At 39.6% G+C, this 12477-nt stretch overlaps 1 protein-coding gene across 2 annotated transcripts in view; it reads left to right on the forward strand.

Annotated features, from left to right (window-relative positions):
- Positions 1 to 758: 758 nt before the first annotated feature.
- Positions 759 to 12477, forward strand: part of LOC120219771 (guanylate-binding protein 4-like) — a 35799-nt gene continuing 24080 nt past the window's right edge. For both annotated transcript variants that reach the window (XM_039216636.1, XM_039216637.1), the window contains exons 1-6: positions 759 to 1003; positions 4517 to 4712; positions 6424 to 6551; positions 9082 to 9191; positions 9395 to 9591; positions 11501 to 11746. In XM_039216636.1, coding sequence (XP_039072567.1) covers positions 4523 to 4712; positions 6424 to 6551; positions 9082 to 9191; positions 9395 to 9591; positions 11501 to 11746 — 871 coding nt within the window. In that variant the 5' untranslated portion in view covers positions 759 to 1003; positions 4517 to 4522. The remainder of the gene's footprint in view (positions 1004 to 4516; positions 4713 to 6423; positions 6552 to 9081; positions 9192 to 9394; positions 9592 to 11500; positions 11747 to 12477) is intronic.

Genomic DNA, 12477 nt, shown 5'->3' on the forward strand with positions numbered 1-12477 from the left:
ATTTAACAAGATTTTTGATATTGTATAAAAAGTGAATGTACAACCATCAAAGCAGTACTTAGTTTTTACCACTGTTATTGCCAAAGAGCCAATTTCACACAAATAGAATGGTGAAGATAGAATTGACACTATTAACGTCTTTTTGTCCCACCCAGAAATTTCTGAAAATGTTTGTAGCATTTGCCATCTTTTTAAAATGCGACGCTGGTTCTGACTTCTTTGCTTTATTTTTAATAGGAATTCACAGTTGACTTGGTATTTTTCTATTATTTTATTTAGAGCAAACCCCAATTATAAAAGCAACAAGCCCCCATCCCCAATCTGCCCACACGGTAGAGAAACAGAGAAAAAAAAAGTAACTGCATGAATAGGAACAAAACACTAGTGATTATCTGGAAATGATAGTACTGGGGGAAACACACACACACACACACACACACACCATATGCGTATTTTTGTTATGAAAAATTATTTTTTTAAAAGAATACTTATATTATTAGCAAGAGTAGTTCTTTAACAGGGAGGCAGGAAGACAAGAGCAAGAAAAATTAAAGAACAAAACAACAACCAAAGCTGTCCCGGGACGAGGCGCAGCACGGAGCGAGGCTGCCGCGGGCCGCCACCGCACGCACAGGTGCGCGAGGAGGGGTCTCCGGAGCAGGACAGGGAGCGCAGTGCGCAGGCGGCGCCTCCTGGCTTCCAGGCGCGGGCGCAGGCGCGGGCACCGCACGCACCCGCTGCGCGCCTCGCCTCTCACGCTGCGCTCCCTGGCCTCGGCGAAGCTGGCGAAGACCCCCGCGCTCCGAGCCGGGAGGGGAAAATGCTTTCGGTTTCGGCCCTCCCCATCTCCACCCATGCCTGCATGGCTGTAATATCCGGCGGCTGTCCTGCTTCCAAAGGGAACAGTTAGTTTCCTGAGGAGCCAGATGCTGGCGGAGCGCGAGAGGGGCGAGCGAGCGAGAGCAGCTGAGAACCTGTCCCCTGACCGCAGCGACAGCGCCACGTAAGTTCGCTCCTATACTTGGCTTTCCGCGCACGTTTCGCCTAACAGACTAACAACACACAACACAACACAGGCCCAGGCGCAGGCTCCGCGCCCCCCGCGGGAGGCCGGCACGGGGCGCTTTGCTCCCTCAGCTCAGCGAGTCCGCGTCAACCCGGGAGCCTGGGGGGCGGGGTGGCGACAGCACGCGCGCCGGGTCCCGGGAGGTGCTGCTTCCGCAGAGTCACAGGGAGCCCGGTGCGGGAATGGACCCGTGCATGCGGGCCGCTGAGGTGCGGAATGGGGCTCCGTAGCCTTCCTCCCGCTGGGGGCCAGACCCCCGACTCCTCCCCGCGGGGGCGCTGGGTGAGGTCCCTCCCCCTTCCTCTGTGTCCTGCCTGCCACCTGCTGGGCGCCGGGGTAAATAGCCAGGATGGTCCTTATGTCCCCTTCAGCTTCTATCCCAGAAGGTTGTGTCTTGGCGTAGGTTTGTACTAGTCATAGTTAATCTTCCATAGATACAGCAGAGATGTATGGAGTAGTTCAGTCTCACGCTAATCGATTGTTAAAAGTAATTCTAAGGTTTAAGCCTGTTTGTTTATCTTGCTCTGTTTATAAATGTGTGTTCCATGCACAAACTACATCAAAATATCTTACGGTATTTGTTGAAAATGTAGATTTTGGACATTTTTATCATTACTTCAGATGATTCTTATAGACAGTAATTTTTGGGAACCATTGACCATCTAACTGCATCTAATAGAACTATCTCATTCTACTTATTTAATTTGGATTTAAAGTCGTCTTAGCTTGGACACCTCAGTCCTGCTTTCTGTCCGTGTCTGCTGCAATGCAAGCTCACAGTGACTCCTGAATGGGAGAAGAGTCACTGTGTCTGTCCAGAATGGTCCATCACATGCATTTAGAATTCTACCTTCTCTGTCTTCTCAGATAGTTTTACTTACATAGCGGTTACAACAAACCAGCCATGGTTTTAGGTTGCCATAAATGTCATGAATTATTTAATACCTCCGGTGACCTGTGATGTGGTCACCATTAGTATTCTAGTCTTATGGAAATACTAGTAGAAAAGAAATAGGCACAAAGAGATTGCGGTGTGGGTTTGTTAGTTTGTTTTTGTTTTTGGGTTGTTTGTTTTTTGTGGTCCAACAACTCGTACAGAATGGATCCAGTATTTGAACCCAGGCAGTCAGGCTCTAAACACAGTATATCATGGTGCCTCTCTTCACTGTCATTCTTGTTGCTGTTCTAATATTACTTGTACTGGAGCTCACCCTCTCTATTACCAATGCCTTCAGGTAGCTTTGTTTTATAAGCTAAAAGTCCATGAGTATTTGTTGTGCAGTTAATAATTTTTTGTTTATGCAGGAAATAAATGGACAATGTCTAATTTCACAAAATGTAGAGGCAAAATAGAATCTTGAGAAGTATATGAAAGAGTATTGCTTATCCTGAAGTTATGCTTAGTTGCTCTTTAATATTTCATTTAGTGTCTCAAATGAGGTAAGAGGGTTGTTGTTATGGGTCAGCGATAGTGTGTCCCAGATGAGACGGGACTGTGTTTGTATTACACACATTCATGATGATGGTATAGGAATGGTATGCATAGCTCTCTCCTGAGCGTGAGAGTGTCTTCTTCGTGGGTCCAGGACTGCCTGAATGACTGTCAAAGAAACGCCACCTTGGACAGAGAGCTGGAAACAGTATGGAACACTGTTGTTCAACACTGTCACAGCGAACATAAAGGGAGAGTCAAAGCTCTATGACTGATCTCTGTCCCTTTATCTCATGAAACACTCCACTCATTGAGAGGAAAATATTCAAACTTACCCACATGTTGGACTCTGTCAGATCTGGACAGAACCTCAAACATCCACACTACTAGTGCGTTTCTCTGTAAGCATGTCAACAAAAATAAAACATTATAAAGCCTAGAAATGTCCTTTTCTTCCAGTTAAATAAATACTGGAACCATATCTTTCTCTAGTCACTATAAAGCAGTATTTCTATTCAGCTTTAAGGAAGAGCTCCATTCTTCAGGGTTCTCTCATATCACTCAGCTGTCCACCCAGGCTCCCCTTTTACTTGGACACCATCCTGTCCAGATGTCTATCATGGCATTTCTCTACTTATGCTGCAATGAATGATTATTGCCTCTCTTTTCCAATATACCATAAGGTCTTGAGAAATAATTACAGTAACTGGAATCTGAGCTAAAGTGATATGTGCATACTCAATTATCCAGGAGATATTCCTTGAAGGAAGGTAACCTCACCTCCTTCCTGTTTTCTTCTTTTGCTGGATAGAAGGCACATGTGATGGTGGGTCAGCTTATACCATGAGGTGGCATTGTTAAAAGGTGGCTAAGCAGGGGTGCCTGGGTGGCTCAGTCGGTTGAGCATCTGGCTCTTGATTTCGGCTCAGGTCGTGATCTCCCAGTTGTGAGATCGAGCCCCGAGTCGGGTTCCATGCTGGGCATGGAGCATGCTTGAGATTCTTTCACTTCCTCTCTCTCTGCCCCTTTACCACCTCTGAAAAAAAGATGGAAAAATGGCTAAGCAAGAAATACAAGGAACCGGTGCCCCTGATAACTTTGTAAGGTATAATCTTAATCTTTGTACACTTGTGAGAAAGAGTAGTACACGTTCAGTTTTTTAAACAATGGCTTTCTAGGGCTTTTCTTTTGCTCACAGATGAACCAAAGCCTAGCTGATATAGATTCTAAGACACTTTGAAGGTTGAGACTCTATCTCATCCATTTTTATATCCCCAGCATTGAGCATGGCATCAGGTTTATCAAATATATAATGGATTAGATGTTTAGGTAATGAATTATGTAATAAATTAGACTGGATGTCAGACTTATGCCTTTTACAAAAGGTGACATGAACTGAAGTTTCCAATGAGACACACACCCTGTAAATAGATGAGTTGGTCTGGAAATAGATTGGTGACTTGATGATGATGCAAGAAAAACAGCAGCTGTTCAGATCATGCTCTCTGTTCAGAATCTTCCTTTCCACTAGGAAACTTACATGTTTTTTAAATGTATATTTGAGGAAGTTAATTCTGACAGGTAAGTTCTTGGAATAGATAGTACAGCAAGATCACTATTCACCTCCTACTTTTGCCACTGACTGACCGTAAAGCCTCTACCAATCTTCTGGCTCAAGTATCTGTAGTGCCATTACTTCATCTCGTAAGAAAAGATAAAATTCTTCAAATTTCAGGGATTTTTACCAAGGCTTTTCATGCAGAGGGATTCACGAGCAATAATATTATTTTTAGAGAACTGAGTCATTGGAGACAAGTAATATGTTTGTGCCATCATTGATTTCACTAGGGATTATGGGTATGCTGGACAAAGAGGTCTGTGATTTGCCAATTCCAGGCTATGTACTTTTCCCTTTGAAATGTACAAAAAGTTTGAAGTAAATATGGATGGTCCTTGAATAACCATTAAAGATGACTTTGGGATCTTCCATTCTACTGAGAGGCTCTTCTGCATTGCAGGTTACCATGGCAACTGAACCCATCATGACGGCACCCATTTGTCTAGTGGAAAACCAGGAAGAGCAGCTGAACCTGAATCCAAAAGCATTATGGATTCTTAACAATATTTCACAGCCTGTGGTGGTGGTGGGCATTGTAGGGCTGTACCGGACAGGAAAATCCTACCTGATGAACCGCCTGGCAGGACAGAACCACGGTGAGTGTTGTCGGGATCAGGGCCATTTGCTTGGAACCAGTAATAGTGCAAGTTTGCCTCTTCTGATATCATCTTAGGGAAAAGACTGACTCTGCCCAATGAAGAAAATTTATAATATTTACCATCTAATTAACAACCTCTACTCCATCTTTCCATAAAACCTCTCTTCTCCAATAACGAAGAACCATTTTTCACACCCTATCAAAGACCAACCTCACTAGTCCTCTGGATTCCATCCTCTCTTCTGCTCAGTTCAGCTTCTGCTACTACTTTATTTCTTTCCCCTGCATCACTTTTGCCAAAACTATAATGTCATTCCAAGAAGCTTCAAATGTAGTTTAATATATCTTGTTTTTGAAAGTAGAGGAAAAGAAAGGAAGGGAAAAAGGGAAATATCTTTTCACCCTGTATCTCCATAGAGCTACCATTTTATTTTTCTGCTCCATGTTGTAGCAAATTTTCATAAGTTATAACTCCTTCTCTCTCTCTTTTTTTAGTCTTTTCAAATATGTGAACTATAACACATGCATAAGGGTGCCTAAAACACAATGTGCAATAAAATAAATAAAGTGAACACCTGTGTAATCATGGCTTGAGTAAAAAAATAAATCATTGTTGATACCCAAAGGCCCAAGTCATACACTCTCATATTCTCACTAGTTCTAAACAATATTTTGATTTTCATGATACTTTTTTCTTTACTTTTAAAAAATAGTTTTATAGTCTATATTTGCATTTAAAAATTTTTTGTAATGTTTTTATTTATTTTTGAGAGACAGACAAAGCATGAGCGGGAAAGGGGCAGAGAGAAAGTAAGACACAGAACCTGAGGCAGGCTCCAGGCTCTGAGCTGTCAGCACAGAGCCCGGCAAAGGGCTCAAACTCACAAACCGTAAGATCATAACCTGAGCCAAAGTCAGACGCTTAACTGACTGAGCCACCCAGGCGCCCCAGTCTGTTTGCATTTCTGAAGCACACTTTATCTTGGCTTGATTTTAAAGTTGCTATCAGTAGAATTAAGTTTTATGTACTCTTTGATGTCTTACTTCTTTTGTTCAACAAGAAGTTTAGAAGATTTATCCATTTTTTAGCATGTAGCTATAATTTCCTTATTTCACTGCACTATAGTATCTTTTCTCTTTTATGAACAGAGTTGTCTTAGATATTCTTATAATTTTACCCTGATGCACATATACACAGATTTCTCTTACATAATATATCCTGAAGTGGAATATCTGTGTCAAAGAGTATGTGTTTCTTCAGGATTTCCAGATAGTATCAATGGCTTTTTCAACTTTCTCTTTAAGCTACATATTTATTAGCAGCAGTTAAGAATTCCCAAGCCCTAAGAAGAAATGTTTAACTTTTACTGCTGTGATGACTGGTTGTGTATCATGTACCTCACTATAAATAAGGTTGAGCACATTTCACGTATTATATGCCATTTTTATTTCCTGTTTTGTTAAATGCCTACTCAAGTCTTTTTAAAAATTGTAATTGAGTTGTCTTATTTAGTTCTTACCAATTTTTAGGAGAATCTTCCTCTGGTCCCATTAGTCATTAGTCATTTCTTTCTATGTAGATCATGAAGCCATTGTTTTCCAAATATCTTACCTTCTTTCTTGTTCAGCCTCACTAGGTGTTGAACTTCAGTCCACTAAACTCTAAAGATCCCTGTACATCCATGTTGCTTTCCTCTCTTCTCTTTCAGGCTTCCCCTTGGGTTCCACAGTGAAGTCTAAAACCAAGGGCATTTGGATGTGGTGTGTACCCCACCCCTCTAAGCTGAACCATACCCTGGTCTTTCTGGACACTGAGGGTCTAGGTAATTTGGAAAAGGTAAGGAAAAGTCATGAGGGAATCTGCTCTTGACTGTACTTCATTTGCTACCTCAATTCAAATTGTGTTACCTATATCCTGCAAGCTATAAACCCACTTATGAATATGAGACTAAGTTATTTTACCCATGGAAAATGTCCCCTTAGTTCCTTGGTCAGCTCAAATATTTGGGTATATTAGAGCAACATCTTCTTACTTTTAACAGTTGGATAAACATACAGTTTAATAACTACTTAACCAAATAGTTGAATTTCAGGGCTCTGTGCTAAGTACTACAGACACTACAGTAAATAAGGCAAATGGCTAGAGCCTGGCTAGGGAAAGAGCATGTACACAATGTGACCAGTACAGGGTGCCATGCATAGATGTAGGCAGCTAATCCAGTCCTATGGCTTGGAGAAAGATTCCTAGAAGAAATAATGTCTAAACTGTAACCCCTGAGGCCAGTGGGAACTACCAGTTCAGGTATGTGGGAATGATGGAGTTAGAAGTAGGAGCTGTTAAATAGGGTTTCAGTAAAATAATTTATTTAAATCCTCTTCAGACAAACCTTCAGCTACACCAGAAGCATTGATGAAGGGTTTTAGTTAAAGTCTCTGGTTTTGGAGATTACCTCTTCTCTAACTTCTATAAAAGAATGAACTTGACTCACTGAAGTTATTTTACCTGAGATAATCTTAGTATTTTGTTTTTAAATATTAAGTGTGATAAACAAATTGTTTATCTTTCTTATTTTACATTATTCTGAGTCTATATTCAAGTAGCAATGGTAAATATCTGGTTTCCATAATTGTGGGGAGAAAGTATTCAGAGATTTTGTGCTTAGCTTTAAAGTTCTCAATAATAATTTAAGTATAAAACCAAAATGAAATATGCAGCCAAGAATTCTTTATCCAGCAAGCCTGTCATTCAGAATAGAAAGAGAGAGAAAGAGTTTCCAGATACACGAAAACTAAAGGAGTTTGTGACCACTAAACCAACCCTACAAGAAATTTTTAGGGGGACTCTCTGAGTGGAGGAAAAAAAGAAAAGAAGACCAAAGCAACAAAGACTACAAAAGACTAAAGAACATCACCAGAAACACCATCTCTATAAGTATAACACAATGGCACTAAATTCATATCTTTCAATAATCACTCTGAATGAAAATGGACTAAATCCTCCAATTAAAAGATAACAGGGAGAAGGGGCACCTGGGTGGCTCAGTCGGTTAAGCATCCAACTTCGGCTCAGGTCATGAGCTCGCAGTTTGTGAGTTCGAGTTCCACATCAGGCTCTGTGCTGACAGCTCAGCACCTGGCATGCTTCACATTCTGTGTCTCCCTCTCTCTCTGCCCCTCCCCTATTCATCCTCTGTCTCTCACTGTCTGTCAATAATAAACAAATGTTAAAAAAATTTTTTAAAAAGATAACAGGGTATCAGAATGGATTTACAAACAAACAAACAAACAAGATTCATCTATATACTGCCTATAAGAGACTCATTTTTAGGCCTAAAGACACCTGTAGATTGAAAGTGAGGGGATGGAGAGCCATCTATCATACTACTAGATGTCAAAAGATATTTGGAGTAGCCATCCTTATATCAGACAATCTAGATTGTAAAACAAAGATTGTAACAAGAGATGAAGGGCATTATATCATAATTAAGGGGTCTATCCATCAAGAACATTTAACGATTACAAATATTTATGCCCCCAAATTGAAAGCACTTATTATATATAAATAATTAATTACAATCATAAAGAAACTCATTGATAATAATATAGTAATAGACAGCAATGGACAGATCATCTAAAGAAAATCAACAAGCAAACAATGGCTCTGAATGACACACTAGATTGGACTGGATGACTAAATCTATTCAGAACATTCCATCCTAAAGCAGCAGAATACACATTCTTCTCAAGTGCACTTGGAACATTCTCCACATTCTATCAACTCTTTGACATGCACCAGTTTTCACCATGTAGCCATCATATCCCTGGCACATACAGTCACTTCTTGCTCTGAAGTTGCACAATATTTGTTTCCACACAAGAGATTGTAATCTTGGTTACATTTATATGTTGACATCTGTCCCTTCATAAAGTCTTCTTGAGTGCAGGGACTCTCATGTGGACCTTTGCATCCTTACAACCAAATGCAGTGTGTGGCATTCGTAGGTGCCTAAAGAGTAGTTGTTGAACAACATTTGTGTTGCAAATATAGAAAATACGAAGAAAAATTTGTTAGAGGAATAATTGCTGACATTATTGTATACATACTGTCTTCTAGGCACTGCATTAAACATTCTTCACATATTGACAGTGCCATTCACTTCTTTTAATAGCTAAGATACTGTGGCTCTGAGAAGGGACTATATTAATATTAAAAATGAGGTTGAATTTATTATTGTCTTCAAAACTTGTATTCTGCCTTACTATTCAGCAATATAAAATGACAAAATAATGAAAACCTGAATGAGTGAATAAATGAATGAATGGATAAAGAGCAGCCTTCTAAGTCTCTTGTCTAATGTGCTTTTCAGGAAGACTGGAAGAATGACTCCTGGATCTTTGCCCTGACTGTGCTTCTGAGCAGCACCTTGATCTACAACAGCGTGGGCACCATCAACCACCAGGCCCTGGAGCAGCTGCAGTATCCTTCCAGGGACAAACCACCAAGTTTTATTAAATTTACAGGAATGGCAACTCAGACAGTCATCTTTCCTGTGACTTAGTTGTCATGGTTAAAGAAGGGGGTGAGGGGAGGCCCAGAACATAAATTAGTTAAAATGTATTTCTGTCTGAGATCTGGAAATTGTGGTGTAAAGTATTTTTTCCTTAGCTAAGCTCCCACAGCTATATGACCGAACTAACACAGCTAGTCAGGGCAAAGTCCTCCTCAGAGTACAATGGGGTAGAGGACTCTGCCAAGTTTGTGAGTTTCTTTCCAGACTTTATTTGGGCTTTACGAGATTTCGCACTGGAAATGAAGATAAATGGATACTCCATAACTGAAGATGAGTACCTGGAGGACGCCTTGAAGCTGCTTCCAGGTCTCAGAGTATGGCTTAAATGGTGGAAGGTTTTTTAAATTGGTGGAATCAGCTGAGCCCTGTCATTCAGCATTTGATATACAGGTTTATTTGAATTTGGATTGAAGGCATTGCTAATGGTGATTGGGTTTTGTGAGTTATTATTACTTTAAAATCTCCAGCAATTGGAGCTTAAGGTCACTAAAGAAATTTAGGGCTCTGTATTGGATCAGATAACTTAATGCTAATTAATGTCATGAAAAAATCTCCAGATTGCAATCAGTGCTATAATTTTTGAGACCCACATACTTCTATGGGTTGTTAAGTGTTCTTCCTGTTCTTTATTTAAAAGAGAAAAAAAGCTCATCAGATTGGAAGTTGCTAGACAATATCACAATGAAATTAATTACCTTATTTTTGAAATAAATTTCAATACTAACAGTAACATAGTAATTGAAATAGTAAAATAGTAAGTATATTTTAATAGTAAAATATATTTTACTAGTGCCTAGAGAGTTATAGTCTTTACAGAAAGGATATTTTTTACACTAATAGGTCCAGAAAACAATGTTGACATACCTTTCCAGTAAAACTGTCAGTCCTTCATGTTACCTTTCTTATAACATCATCCTTTTCATTTTGTAGCCTTATACAATATGCTATTTTAATATTAATGAATTTGTTACATGCATTACATTTAGCAGAGAGGATAATAGAAGGCATCTATAGGGAATATCCATTTTTATGTTTTCATTCATTAATTCTTTTATTAAACAGCTGATATGTGCCACAGAGTTGCTCTGTAATTGTTCTATGAAGTCTGAATTAGTCTATTATAGGGAAATGATGAGGTCTCAAATTACATTTAGATTGATGTATACTTTAGAGATTTCAGTTACAGGAATCTCTAAACATATTTGTGGTATGATATGATTTTGGCTTATGCTTATAAAAGTTTTTTTTACTGACATCGACATCTGTTTTCTTCCTGACATTTCCCCAACAAAATGTTACCCTTTTGCTCTGACATCATTTCAAGGCCCATATTTCTTACTATTTTTTTTAATATTTATTTATTTTTGAGAGTGAGCAAGCAGGGAAGGGGGAGAGAAGGGTGGGGGGACAGAAAATCTGAAGTGGGCTCCATACTGACAGCAGAGAGACTGATATATATGGGGTTTGAACTCATGAATTGTGAGACCATGACCTGAGTTGAAGTCGGATGCTCAACTGACTGAGCCACCTAAGTGTCACAAGGCCTATTATTTCATTTTTGCCATGGGAATAATAGGATCAGAAAAGTACCTCTGACCCTTTTTTTCCTTTTTTTTTTTAAATTCAGGTACAGTTGACACATATTGTTACACTAGTTACAGGTGTAGAACATAGTGATGGGACAACTCTATATATTATGCTATGCTCACCACAAGTGTCGCTACCATGTATCACCATACAACACTATTACAGTGCCATTGTCTATGCCTTTCATCCCCATGACTTCTTCATTCCATAACATGAAGCCTGTACCTCCCACTCCTCTTCAACCATTTTGCTCATTCCCCCAACCCCATCCTTTCTGCAACCACCAGTTTTTTCTCTATATTTCTGGGCCTCTGACTCTTCTTAATCAATCATTAAACATTTATTAAATATTTGATCCATGGGACTCCATAAAAATGCTAAGGAAACTTTCCTAAGATTCTTCTTTTGGGCTGAATGCCTCTCCTTTCTCTTGACTCTTAATTCTATTCAAGGAATTTTCCTTAACTTTGGTAAGTCAGCCCAAGATTGATTTGCAAAACACATGATTAGAATAAAGGAGATTTACAGGCATAGGTGCTGCAATCATGCAAAGATTCCTGGAAATGAAGTCCTCACCCCATTACCTGAAGGCTGCCTTTCGGTGATCAACTGTTTTCTACATTTGTAGGCACAAATCCCAAAATCCAGAATTCCAACATGTCCAGAGAGTGCATCAGGCAATTCTTCCCAAAACGGAAGTGCTTCATCTTTGACCGGCCTTCGAATGACAAAAATCTCTTGGTCCATATTGAGAATGTGCCAGAAGACCAGCTGGACAGTAGTTTCCGGGAGCAATCAAACAAATTCCGTACCTATATTTTCACTCATACAAAGACCAAGACTCTAGGAGAGGGAATCATTGTTACTGGGAACCGTGAGTCACCTTTGTTCCAAAGCATGTCTCTGTATCAGTGTGCGTGGTGGGGCTTTGAGTATACTCTGCGTTTGTCAGTAACTTTGTTGACATCTGTGTGTAAGTATGGAGAAGCAGATATTTATGCCATGAAAAGATATCCATACATGTTTCTTAATTAGTCTCCCTACATGAGGGTTTGCTGAGACTTCATATATCTTAAGACCCTAATCCTCTAATTATAAAAAGCAAGATGGAGTTAAAGAGAGAATATCTGTAGATTGAGAAATCCTATGGGATAACTTCTTTTCTTTAAATATATAGTAGATAGTTTATAAATTTACATGAGTCAGATCATAAATAGGAAGTTATAAGTTCCTCTAAGCCCACTGAGAAGGAAAATTATGTCTGATCTTATCTACAAGGGCATGTTTCATGGGTATGTGACTTATGCAGTCCTGTGTGGAGATGGGCTCACACTCTCTCTCTTTTTTGTTTTGTTTAAGTTTATTTATTTATTTTGAGAGAGAGAATTCTAAGCTGTCAGCACAGAGTCTGATGTGGGACTTCAACTGACAAACCATAAGATCATGACCTGAGTGGAAATCAAGAGTTGACTGCTTAACCAGCTGAGCCACCCAGGAGCCCCTCTATCCCTATCTTGAATTCTTGATCATTTTCAACTAGGAACCCACATTTTTATTTTGTACTGGGAAACACAAATTATGTAGCTGGTCTTATTTGTGTATACT

This window comes from Hyaena hyaena, unplaced genomic scaffold (genome assembly GCF_003009895.1).
Source record: "Hyaena hyaena isolate Hyena2069 unplaced genomic scaffold, ASM300989v1 scaffold_648, whole genome shotgun sequence".
NCBI classification, from domain to species: domain Eukaryota; kingdom Metazoa; phylum Chordata; class Mammalia; order Carnivora; family Hyaenidae; genus Hyaena; species Hyaena hyaena.